The sequence below is a fragment of the Ascaphus truei genome, chromosome 2 (genome assembly GCF_040206685.1).
Source record: "Ascaphus truei isolate aAscTru1 chromosome 2, aAscTru1.hap1, whole genome shotgun sequence".
NCBI lineage: Eukaryota > Metazoa > Chordata > Amphibia > Anura > Ascaphidae > Ascaphus > Ascaphus truei.
The window spans coordinates 95168710-95181753 of record NC_134484.1 but is presented as its reverse complement, the minus strand read 5'-3'; the positions used below and the strand labels follow the sequence as shown (position 1 = coordinate 95181753).

Below are 13044 nucleotides of genomic sequence, written 5' to 3'. Positions count from 1 at the left end.
TTCAACCTATGCTAAATTTAGGCAACAGATACTTTATCCTATATCTATACTTAATTATTGATCCAGAGGAAGGCTAACAGAAAACCCCATTAAGGGGAAAAATTAATTCCTTCCTGACTCCAAGAATTGACAATCGGATTAATCCCTGGATCAACATCCTTCCCATGTATACTTATTTGGTATATCCCTGAATACCTTCCCATCTAAAAAGATGTCCAACCTTTTTTTGAACAAATCTATTGTATCTGCCATCACAGTCTCCATGGGTAATGAATTCCACATTTTAACTGCCCTTACTGTAAAGAACGAAGGAGAAACAGGTGCGCAAATCACATCAGGACATGTAAGAGAGAGTAAAAACACCAAATAGTGCAATATTGTCTACTTCAGCAAATTAGCTTCAATGCTGGAAGTTCTATAAAATTTGCACTCACGTGTTTAACGTGAAATCAGAGCGTTGTGGTTATTCAAAGTTACTAACTTATGTCTCCAGACAGGTACTCCAGATCCACATAGAGAGAGGAAAATTCCATATACGAAAAGAGGGAAAAAGCAAAATAGTATAGTACTATTTTTAATGTTAGAAACACAAAGTATTCCACTTACATAAGTGCCTTTGTTTGAGAGCATTCAGACCACACTGGGTCACAGGGTCAGACAAAATATTCACAGCAAACAGCATCCACTCCACGGCCGTCACAGCAGGTACTGGGCTGGTTAAAGTTGTCCTCCACTCCAGATGTCATCAACAAGGGCTCCTTTAGTGGTAACAATATCACCCAACACGTGTTTCCACTGTAAAGTCTTCCTCAGGGTGCTGGTGAAATTTCCTTTCCTCCAACCTTAAGGGATGGCCCCGAGTCCTTTGTACTGCCCGTGGGATGAATAGTTCATTTGAAAGCTCCTTGTATTGTCCCTGAATATATTTGTATATAGTTATCATATCCCCTCTTAGACGCCTCTTTTCTAATGTAAATAAATCTAATTTAGCTAGCCTCTCCTCATAAGTTAGATTGTCCATCCCCTTTATTAATTTGGTGGCTCTTCTCTGCACTCTCTCTAGTTCCATAATGTCTTTTCTTAGGATTGGTGCCCAAAATTGTACTCCATATTCAAGGTGTGGTCTTACTAATGCTTTGTAAAGGGGCATAATTATGTTTACTTCCCTTCCATCCATTGCCCGTTTGATGCAAGATAAGATCTTGTTTGCCTTTGCAGCTACTGCATGACATTGGGCACTATATTGGGTTACGCTGGTATTACACTCCCAAAAGGCTAAAGCAAATGTTTACGGAGGCTTCTGATAGATGTTGGAGGGGATGCGGACATATGGGGGACCTAGCACACATCTGGTGGTTCTGTCCAGTAATGCAGATATACTGGAGGACAGTTTTGAAATTAATAGAAGATGTGATGGGAAGCAAGATTCAGCTAGACCCAACTTTAATTATTCTGGCTAAGCCCATGGAGGATGTGAATCCCTATACAGCTAAACTGATCCTGCATATTCTAACGGCGGCAATGTGCGCTGCAGCAGCGTGGAAAAAAGACACTCCCGTCCTCCAGAAGAGAGGTTATTAGAAGGTTTAATGATGTTCAATTAATGAATAATTATACCACAAGGAAGTTTAATAGGGGCTGGGATCCTTGAGATGTTGGATAGGGGTATGATATCAATAGGAAAGAGGATCTGGGAGTGATGAGTGCAGGATAGGTCATTTATAAAATGTTGTATGCTATGTAATGTGACTGTTAATGATTGTAAGAATTCTGATGCAAAATGGTTGTTCCCCACCCCCCTTCCTTTTTTCTCTTTCTGTCCCCTTCCCCTTCAAATACTTGAAAATCTTAATGAAACTATAAGTTTAAAAAAAAAATAAGGCACAACATAACACCAATGTTCAGCTGAACAGATGGGTGGAAAAGGGAAATCTTATACTTTTAGTCCAGATTTGCTTCAGTGCAAAAATGACGTGTGTTTAGCACAATTATTATTTCCAGTAAAAATGTGAGTCTTTCTGCACTGGCAAAATGTTCCTCTACGCACAATTTAACGTAACTCTGCACACAATGTTGTGAAAGACTTACCTTTCCTTCAAACATGAGGAGTCCAAATACTGTGACTCGCTGACATGGAAATCTGTAAGAGATCAAATACAAACCAAATGTAAGGAAACACAGCTAAGAAGTAAACTGGTTTTAAGTTATTAGTTACTGTACTTTCAAGGACTGCTAAGAATAAATAAACAATATACCGCATATATTAGTATATTGAATGTATTAAATCCTGTCCTGGGCTATAAAGCACAGGAGCCATGAGGAGCCATGAGGAGCCATGCATCCAGAGAATCAACAGCTCCACTTTGACACCTTTAGCAGAATAATAAACACATTGAATTATTTATTTAACCCCTTTTCCCCCACCCTAAGTGAGATCCAGTTCTGGTTACTGGTGTAGTGCTGCTCACCTGTTAGGCTTACAGGATACGGAGTGTCCGCCGGTGTTAGTGGGGATAGACAGGACAGGCTTTGGATATGTAGCTCTCATCTTGGTGCAGTGCCTCCTTTCCAACAGGGCCTATCAGAGATAGGTGCAGTCCCTGCCAGAAAACCCCTTTCCCTCCCCCTGAAAGACTGCAGCCTCAGGCAGGAGTAAAACATAACGGTGGTCTTTATTCTAAACAGCATACATCAGCATAGCACACTGACATCATACAGCAGACTTCCTTCTCTGTGTACATGGAGCCAACTCCTGGAGCTTAAGGCCCCAAGAGTCTCTCCTTATCTCCCACAGTCCCTGGCAGAGCATGGGGTAGCAGCTTCCACTCCCCTGAGGGAGGGAAGGCCTGACATTCAGGATAGAATAGCACGCCTCTCCCCCAGAGGGGGAAGGAAAAAACACAACCCCCCCCCCCCCTAGTAACTACTAGGGAGTGGTTTACTGCAGTAGGGCAGAGATTAACCCTAACACTAACACTGGTACCTGGACTTCTGTGTTAGGCAGCGAAATTAGTAGCCCAGGGGGGTCCTGGCTACATTTACAAAGATACTTATTTGAATGTCTGAAAAATGTAGATCTGAAAAAAAGAACTAAACCATATCTATCAAGATGGTTCAATTTTCTTTGTAATACAGAGCACACATTTTATCTGCTTCTGTTTGCACTGCCAGCGAATGAAAGAAACGTGAAGTTTGAGGCTTTGGTGTAATGCTTCTCTTTTGAGCAAAGAGGCCACCTCAAACTGTTTTTTGTACATGACAATTTTTTGTACATGTACAATTAAAAATGAAAACCACATCATTTACTTGCTCTAAATTTGATATGTCCTATAATAAACCTTATCAAGAAAAAGTTCTCCTAAATACTTTCAAAATGACTCAAATAAACAACAAATCAGTCACACAGAGAAATATGGCACATAGCACCAGGTCACATTGACGCTGAAAGGCACAAAACAAATTTGACTTTTTTTCGTAAAAAATCAGAAGATACACTAGTTGTATTGGTGGGGATTGTTTGGATATAAGGGACCAATCAGGTACCCTTTTAAGGTCACTGTTTCTTATCAATCTTAAGGTCCCTACAAACTGATAATTTGAGGATATGTACCGTATGTATAGTTTTATTTATATACTGACAACAGTGTACAAGTGCTTTACAGAAGGAACAATACAGTACCAGAAACTATAATACAATAAGTGCAACAAGCAAAACCAGACAATAGGAAAGGAAATCCAGACATGGACGAGAGATCGTGTCATACAGCAGGGGGGCGCAAACTTTTTCCCTGCGCCCCCCTGCCGGCTGTCCCCTCACTCCCGCGCCCCCCTCCCAACCCCAACTTACCCGCGCTCCGGCGTAATGACGTCACGTTGCCATAGCAACGTGACGTCACATGACCTCGCAGCGTCATTTTGATGCCGCGTTGCCATGGCGACACAGGGAGGAAGCTGCCGGAGCCACGGTAAGTTAGGTTTACAGAGGCCCTGCAGCTCCCCCGGCGCCTTCGGGAAGCGCGCGGGGCCTCTGTAAACCCCGCGCCCCCCGTCTGCAGTGTCGCGCCCCCCCTGGGGGTCGCGCCCCACAGTTTGCGCACCGCTGCCATACAGTACGCTCCGATATTTATCGGAACAGGATTACCGAAAGAAATAAAATATTTGCGTTATCATCAACTCGATGCTGGTGTTATTCCTATTTTTCCTATGTATTTAATGGACAAAATATTGACCATTAGATACATAAGCAAGATAAACTAAACCAGCATGGAATACGGAATAAAATATAACTTAAAATACAATGCAGTACATATTAACCCCTTAATAGCCGAAGTGGTCAACAAGTCAAGGGTTTCAATGACTAGCTGACTAGAGATGGCTACAAAGGGTTTAATATGAACATAAAACTGCACTACGTACCCCCCTTGGCACCATAGTGGCTAGTAAAGCATTGCCATGCAATGCTTTTTAATCGCTAAGGTAACCAAGGGGTTAACCCCTACCACCACCCCAGGTGGCCTAGCCACCCTACTACTACAACTACTCCCATCACTCTCCTCCCTTAGCAAACGTCCCCCCTCTACAAAAAGGGGCAATAGCCATATTAGACAAATATGACTAATAGTGCCTATGGCCATAAAAAAACATGTCTAACAAAAATACACCACAACATTACAAATACTTTTAATATACATTTTAACCCTAAAACCATTGATTGTCCCTGTGGTTACCAAGGCCCTCTCAATGGGGGCCTAGATAGCCACTTTGGCAATCTATGGTAAGCTATAATTTTAAAAATTATAAATTAACCATATTAAAATACATTAGTTACCCTCCATGACTACCTTAGTGGCTAGTAAAGCATTGCTAAGCAGTGCTTTAAGTAACCCATATGGTAACAAAGGGGTTAATCTCGGCCATCACCACACAGAAGGCCTAACCAGACATCCCTGGGCAACAACCACCATCACTAATGCCTCATACAGTAATCGGCAATAGCCCAATTGGCCAAATGGCTAATGTGGCTTCTGCCCATTAAAAAGCATTACAACGGGGGGCGTGGCCAGGAGGCTGAGTGTGCTAGTCGCAGTTTGCTCTGCTCCTCAGAAAAACGCCAAACAAACCAGGAAAAAACCCTCAAAATCGAGGAAAGAACACCCCAAAACACTCCACCGGGTCTTGTGCAACTCACAGTACCTTTGGGCTCCCTCGACTGTTGCTGGGCCTGGTTCCGTGACCGCCGGATCGTTCGCAGGTCCCCCCTCTGCCTCCAAGAAAAATCTAAGATGGCCGCCGGGACCGGGAGGCGGCACTAGTACCTGCCGGTACATACTCCTAAACAGAAGGAGGTAAGGGGGATCCCACGCTACACAGTACCGGGCAGAGGTGCGCTGCGGCGGCCGGGGTGGTCGTCGCCCGCCCCTCTTAAATAACCACCCCTGCGCGCCCGTGCTCTGCCAGAGCGGCAAGACGGCGCTGGCCAGAGAGTGACACGCCAATCAAATGCACGGCAAAACCAGAGAGCCTGCTTCCCCGTGTGGCTCCAGGGCCCTGTGAGCTCCGTGGGAGGGGGGGGAGACCCACTCCAGGGAAAGGGACTCATCGCTTGGCGTGGCCCTGTTGAGGGGTAGCCGGCGGCCATCTTGGTCCACCCAGCCTGCACAAACAGTGTGGAGGGGTGGTCGGCGGCCATCTTGGTCCACCTGCAGCGCACACACACTACATCTGAATAAAGAAAAATTGTAAGCAAAGAACTAGAAGAAAGTGCTAATAAAAATCACTCACTCTCCCTCCCCTACAACTTACCCTTATTGTGAGCCCCAACATCTTCAATAAACTTCCCACGGGGCCTAGTACAGTCTCTAAAATCTGCCCATATAAGAGGGGGAAGATCAAAGTGTCAAGGAACAAAGGCTCAATTAAAAGCAAGCAAAGACCTGCTAACAATCTCCCCTCCTAGTAAACCTTACTCTGAGCCCCACTCCTTTAAACTGACCACTGGGCCCAGTGCAAGCTTAGCCCAGATGAGAAAGAAGGGACCAAAATCAAATAAAGAAATGTAAACAATGTGTGTGTGATTGGGACATTTTAAGAATGATGGGGCTCATCTCAATTTAAAATCCTTCTGTTTACATCACTCCAACAAATCTAGCTCTACTTTCAGCAAAAATTGTCTGACTAACAACAAATATGCCGCCCACTAAACGACAAAAAAAACCAGTGGTCCAACGCAAGGCATCCCTCTTCTTCCAAAAACAAAGCTCCAAAGACCAAGAAGCGTCTACCGCAGGCGGAGACGCAGATTCAGATCCAGACTCTGGAGAAGAGACGGATACTCCACTTACCCGCAAAGAAATGATGGTGTTTGTACAAGAAATAAAAAGCTCTTTCCACTCTGAGATGCAGAGCTTCCGCTGCAGCATCAGAGAGGAGATTGTGTCTATAGGAGACCACATTGTGGACTTGGAGGAGAAGGTGGATAACACCGCCCTTGCACAAGAGACCCAAGCGCAAGATATCAAGGAATTAAAAACTCAAGTCAAATTTTTTTCGAAAAACTGGAAGACACGGAGAACCGGTCAAGACTCAATAACCTGCGGATCAGAGGTATTCCGGAAGAAGTGAACAACGCCCAATTGGACGCGTATCTCATTCGGCTTTTCATGTCCCTGTTACCCGAAACATCGGATGAAAAACTTGAGATGGACAGAGCCCATAGGCTTCCTAGCCTGAAAGGCCTAGACCCAGCAAAGCCACGAGTTGATCACACGCCTACACTATTTGCGTATAAAGAGGAAATATTGAGAGCCGCTAGAACCACCCCAAAGATAGAGCAGGATAACGTTCCACTCCTCATCTTTCCGGACTTGGCTCAAATCACACTGAATAAGCAGAGAATGTTTGCGCAGATCACCAACTCACTGCGGAACAATAAAATCCGCTATCCCGTGCAAACTATTGTTCACTTATCAAGAAACTATGTACATTCTACTCTCACCAGAAGAAGGTGAGGAAAAACTACGATCATTGGGTCTACTCGAACCAGAGGATCCGGAGGCCTCTCAAAGGCCTCATCATTCACCTAAGGCACAACGCCAGGCATGGGTGAAAACTCCAACTTCTAGGCGAGCAAAGACCCAACCCACTTGAAAAACTAGAGCTGGATACTTACTTAACACCCATTTAAGATGGCAGGCAAGCCAAAACATGGTCTGGACATAAGGTACTAATCGAGACGTGGCCCACTCCAGCAACCCACCTAAAAACTAACCAATGGTCGCGGTACCTGGAACACATCGACCAACTCGATCAAGCCACAACGACCACGACAACCACGACAATCAAGAAGTTACCGAGTCTAGTTTCTAAGTTTCTAAAACGTACAAGTTCCAAAACCCAGGTTATTTCTTTGTTCACTGTGAAACTGTTCTCCCAAGTTACCCAAAAGTTCGAGACATTCAAAGTTTGACAATCAGTTTGAACTAATCCGAACACTTAAACGGACTGATATACAATGTTTGTTTGGAACTTTTTTCTAGATAAAAGTGTATTTGTAATATAAGTCTTAGACCGATATGTTGTCTATAATAGAATTGGTCTCCCAAAGTTCAGCTATTAATTCTTTATTACAGGCTAAAATATTAAAGGTTACGTTTTAGGTAACTTTTTCCATGTTATTTATCCCTCTCCCCCTGTAGACTACGAATGCAGAGTCTGCCAAACTATAACTGCTAGCCAACCCTACTTAATGCTTTTAAAATTGAGAAAGGATATGTTGATGTAAACAGTTATAACGTTCAATGCCCTCCATTCTTGCTTTTATTTCCCTGATGTGTAAGATCACACACACAACCCACCCCGTACTCTTTGGGGTGATTTTGTTTTCCCTTTTCGAAGGCTTAGCTCCCAAACAAAGGAGCACTGTGGCGTCGAGCCACTGGGCCACTGCCCGTCCCCCTCATGTTCATTTAACCTATGAGTGCGAGAGACTCGCACCACGGGTCCAACTATGGCATGTCCCCCCAAACAATGTTTGGAAGCCGGGGTCCTCGGTTTACCCCTCCCTCCCCCTCTACCCTTCCCCTCCTCCAAGTTCTGCAAGCATTTGTCACTACCATGTAATAATATGTATATCTCTCGTTGTATATGTTCTCATACCAGATTGTTTCCGAAAACGGATGTACCGACTCTTCAACTATATGTAAGTTATCACTCTGTTCATTTGTATTATAGAACCCTGAACCACCACCATGCCGATTAATATAATATCCCAAAACACCAAGGGCTTAAACACCCCCCGAAAGAGACGTATTGCCCTCTCGGAAGCCAAAAGACTGGCAGGAGATATAATTTTGCTACAAGAAACTCATTTGAAAAAGGAGGATCAGTCACTGCTGTTTAGCAGTGACTACCCTCTAGTCTACCACTCATCAACTCCCACGAAAAAAAATGGCGTAGCTACACTTTTCCATAAAAATTTAAACTTCAAAGTAGACAAAATTAAAAGTGATCTCGCTTGGAGAATTCTAATTATTACAGGGTCACTGGACTCCACTGATATAACAATAGTCAACACTTATGCCCCTAACGAAAATCAAGAATCTTTTTTCCAGGAACTAACAAAGTTAACTCTCTCTGTCCAGAAAGGCCTTTTAATTTTAGCAGGAGATCTAAATGCAATTATGGACACAAATCTAGATAAATCTCCCAGTCTCCCTCCGCCACAAAAAATAGTTCCCTCTACTCGGGGACTTGTATCTATGACCAAGGATCTATCGTTGGTAGACTCCTGGAGATTAGTTAATAACAATGTAAAGGATTTCTCATTTTTAGCTCACCCCCATAATAGCTATTCTCGAATTGACTATATCCTAATAGACCAACAAATTAGCGATAATATTTCCTCTGCAATAATTGTCAGACCACTCTACACTTATAACCAAATTGGCTGGCCTCACTACCAAAAATAAAACAAGGTCGTGGTCCTTAAATGAATCCCTACTATTGAACCCACAAAATCTCCAATTAATAGAAAAAGAACTGGCCCAATACTTTGAATTAAACAATACCCCAGTGGTTTCCTCTTTTACCCTTTGGGAGGCCCACAAATCAGTGATAAGAGGCAAACTGATTGCCCTGGCTTCTCGAAAAAAAAAGAAAAACAAATCGAAACACTAACACAAAAACTATCAGAACTAGAATTTATTCACAAGTCAAACCCATCTCGGAAAAATTACAGGCAGATAAACTCAGTGAGGGGAGAACTAAACCTTTTGTTGGTGTCAAACGCAGAAAGAGCTATAAGATGGACCCAACAGAAATACTATGAAAAAAGTAATAAAGCAGATAGAATGCTGGCACGCAAATTAAAGCAAAAACAAGCTAAAGCTAAAATTCATAACATCCACACTAAAAATGGCTCAGTTTCCCACAATCCCAAAATTATAAGTGACGCATTTAAGGACTATTACACATCCCTCTACAACCTACCAGGCCCAATGGGAGACTCGGCTAAAAACAAAAGAGCAAAAAAGATTCGAAATTATCTAGCAGAATGCCAACTCCCCACTCTAGATCCGAACGATATCATAAACCTTGAAAAAACTATAGAGCCCCTGGAAATTATGGAAGCCATAAAATCCCTGAAAATTGGGAAGGCCCCTGGTCCGGATGGATTTTCTAATCTTTATTATAAGAAATATTCCACAATGCTCCTCCCATTTCTTACCAAAGTATTTAATGAGATGCTACTAGGCCTTCCCCCTCCTAGGGATATGCTTCGCGCTACCATAGTGGTAATCCCAAAAGAGGGGAAACATCCTCTGCTGTGCTCTAGCTACAGACCTATTTCACTGTTAAATACTGATCTAAAACTTTATGCAAAGATCTTAGCCAACAGATTAAATAATATCCTCCCTAAACTGGTTCATCCGGACCAGGTGGGGTTCGTCCTGGGCAGACAAGCCCTTGACAACACTAGGAGGACGGTGAATCTAATACACGTAGCAAAACACACAAAGTGCCCATCTCTATTACTCTCTTTAGATGCAGAAAAAGCGTTCGATTGATTAGACTGGCAGTTTATGTCAGCTACGCTTTCGCAGATGGGATTCACAGCCAAAATTTTACATAGCATAAACACACTATACTCCACACCAATGGCCACGGTGAGGACGAACAACTCCTTATCTGATCCCTTTTCAATATCAAATGGAACTAGACAGGGTTGTCCGCTCTCACCTTTGTTGTTTGCCATAGCCATAGAACCATTAGCATGCCGGATAAGGATGAATCCCAATATTGTGGGTATTCCTGTTGTGTTTCAAACAATCCAGGAGGAGCAAAATATAGGGAAATAAAAAACAGAAAACAGTGCAAATTTAAGTGCAGACGTTGAGACTATGATGAAATATTAATGACGATATCTTGGCTCTGCTGGTCTATCTACTTACAAGATGTAAGTGGTAAGCATGCAGTTGGCAGATTGGGCTGCCACCCCAGGTAGTATCTGTGTATTTGTGGATATCCCTCCAGGCTTATCTCGTCAGGGTAACCATGGTGTACATAGGGAGGAAACAAAGCTACATAGCGCGATCTGTCTTTCCAAAAACTTTATAAAATGAATATGAACATATAAACATATAAAATGTGCACTTACAATGTGCTAGAATTAAAATAGCATTTATCACAATCACAGTGATTCTAGGGGGTTTAATCCGATCTCACCGCCTCCTCTCTGGCTCTGGATATCAGCTGTCTGCAGCCTGGAACGCTCAGCTCCGTTTCTCCTCCGGCGCGTGTGACGTCACTGCTCAGTGGAAGGTACAGCTACGGATCCCTCACTAGACCAAAACACCACTCTACGCGTTTCGCCCAGCTCAGCAAGCTGTCAATGGCTTCGTCAGGAGTGTGTGAGTTGTGGGGTTAATGAATGTCCTTTTATACCCTCTCTGTTCTAATTATGCAATCAATACAGACAATTACCTCAGCGCTATGGTATCCAATCTTTACATGAGTATTCCAATTAGGATATCCATATTACACATAATACATGCTTTGATTCTTGATGAAACATCATTTTCATAGGAGTTAATCTTTATATAATGTTGGCCAGGAAGAATTCAAAATAGCTCTTTTTGCGGATGATATACTATTTACGCTCTCAAAACCTCTCACATCCCTCCCTAACCTTTTTCATGATCTATCAGAATTCGGCTCCCTTTCAGGTTATAAAATTAATCATTCCAAATCCATGGCCCTTAGCTTAAATCTCCCTAAAGAATTAGTAAAATTACTCCAACTAAATTTCGAATTTAAATGTAATTCGAACCATATTAAATATCTATGGGTCCAATTAACAAAAGATTACTCAACTTTATACAACGCAAACTTTAAACCCTTTTTCGACTAGATAGCTAAGGATTTAACCACTTGGAATCCATATATAATATCCTGGTTTGGGAGAATAACCACCATTAAAATTAATATTTTATCTAGACTCCTCTATCTCTTCCAAACTCTCCTGGTTAAAATCTGCCAGAAAGACCTAAATAATATACAGAAGAAAATTTTGAAGTTTGTCTGGCAAAATAGGCGACCCAGAGTTCATAAAGATATTCTTTATAAGTCCAAATCAGAAGGAGGCTTAGCTCTCCCGAACTTACAAAACTACTATAGATCCGCACAGCTAGGGCAACTTATTAGCTGGCATTCAAACCCAACCGAGAGGAAGTGGGTCGAGATAGAGGACCTGATTTGTTCCCCATGTAAAATAAAAAATCTTCTGTGGCTCAATAAAAAATCTAGACCACCTGAGATCTACAAGAACCCGGTGATATCCTTTGCCTGTATTCTCTGGGATTCCCTCAAAACCAAGTTCCAACTAACCGATACCCCTTCCCTTATGCAACCCCTATTCTCAGACCCCTCCCTTCCTTTTTACACAGGAAACCCGCACTCCAATACCTGGGTTAAAAAAGGACTCACAAGAGTCAAGGATATCCTCACCCAAGGGAAAGTCCCCCCATTCGCTTTGTTACAAACAAACCATGATATCCCCTCCTCCGAATTCTTCTGATTTCTCCAGGTTGGGCACTATATCCAATCAATTTACAAACCAAGTCAACCCCATCTCTCTGATGGACTACCTTTCCAATTTTAATTCGTGAGACTCTCCACTCAATTAGGAGTCATCTAGTCAATTATTAACATGAATTAAGGAAAGGGTATATATATAGGAGTATGGACACATGCAGTAACTATCCCTGAGGAAGAAACCCACTATTAGGAGTTTCAAAACATGTAGGAGGTCTTTTGGCATTACTGAGACACCGGAGCTGTGGAGAACAAGCGGTGACGTCACAGGAGGAGTTGATCGGCTGAACTCTGGGAGAAAGCAGCAAGCAGTGTGCATCAAGTAGACACCCGAGCAGAAAAAGAGATCCTCTTCCGTGGATTGACACAATTTCACCTCGCAGCAAGCGGTCCCATATGCTGATAAGACCATTTCAATAACGCTTATGTCCTAGTCACTTTTGGTGAATAGGTTTCCAATTTTACACCAAACGGAGCAAGTTTCAAGACATCTGGTTCCTATGCAAAGGCACAGATAGTTCTTTTTAGTATAAATTTTTGTATTTTTAGTGTAATCCATTGTTTTATTTTATATGTTATACGGTATTTTATTATTGTATTAAAATTGCTCTCTTTATACATCCTAGTTGTCCCTGGGTAATGCACTATTGCTTGTTTTCTGTTTTTCTCTTGAGGAATCCATCAAGAAAAGAACTTTGTCTACAATCACAATTAAACCATTCCTCAGTGCCACAGGAGGTGTCTTTCCCCTACATTGCCAAATCTGGGTAGGAGATTCCAGATTCACTTCTTTGGGCAGCTCCAGGACTACCTTGGACTCTATATCACAGGTTTTTTGTAATTCATTGTAATTCATTGTTTGCATGAGCGCTATTGTTCACCTTTATTTTCACCAAGTCAACCCCACGCTTTAACTTTGTGTGAGGACTGTTGTCTACACCCACCCCACACAAA

The 13044-nt window shown here is 42.6% G+C and overlaps 1 protein-coding gene across 1 annotated transcript in view; it reads right to left on the bottom strand.

Moving 5' to 3' along the window:
• Positions 1–13044, bottom strand: part of C2H8orf89 (chromosome 2 C8orf89 homolog) — a 68882-nt gene that overhangs the window by 20069 nt on the left and 35769 nt on the right. The window contains exon 2 of the mRNA XM_075589023.1: positions 2089–2140. Coding sequence (XP_075445138.1) covers positions 2089–2140 — 52 coding nt within the window. The remainder of the gene's footprint in view (positions 1–2088; positions 2141–13044) is intronic.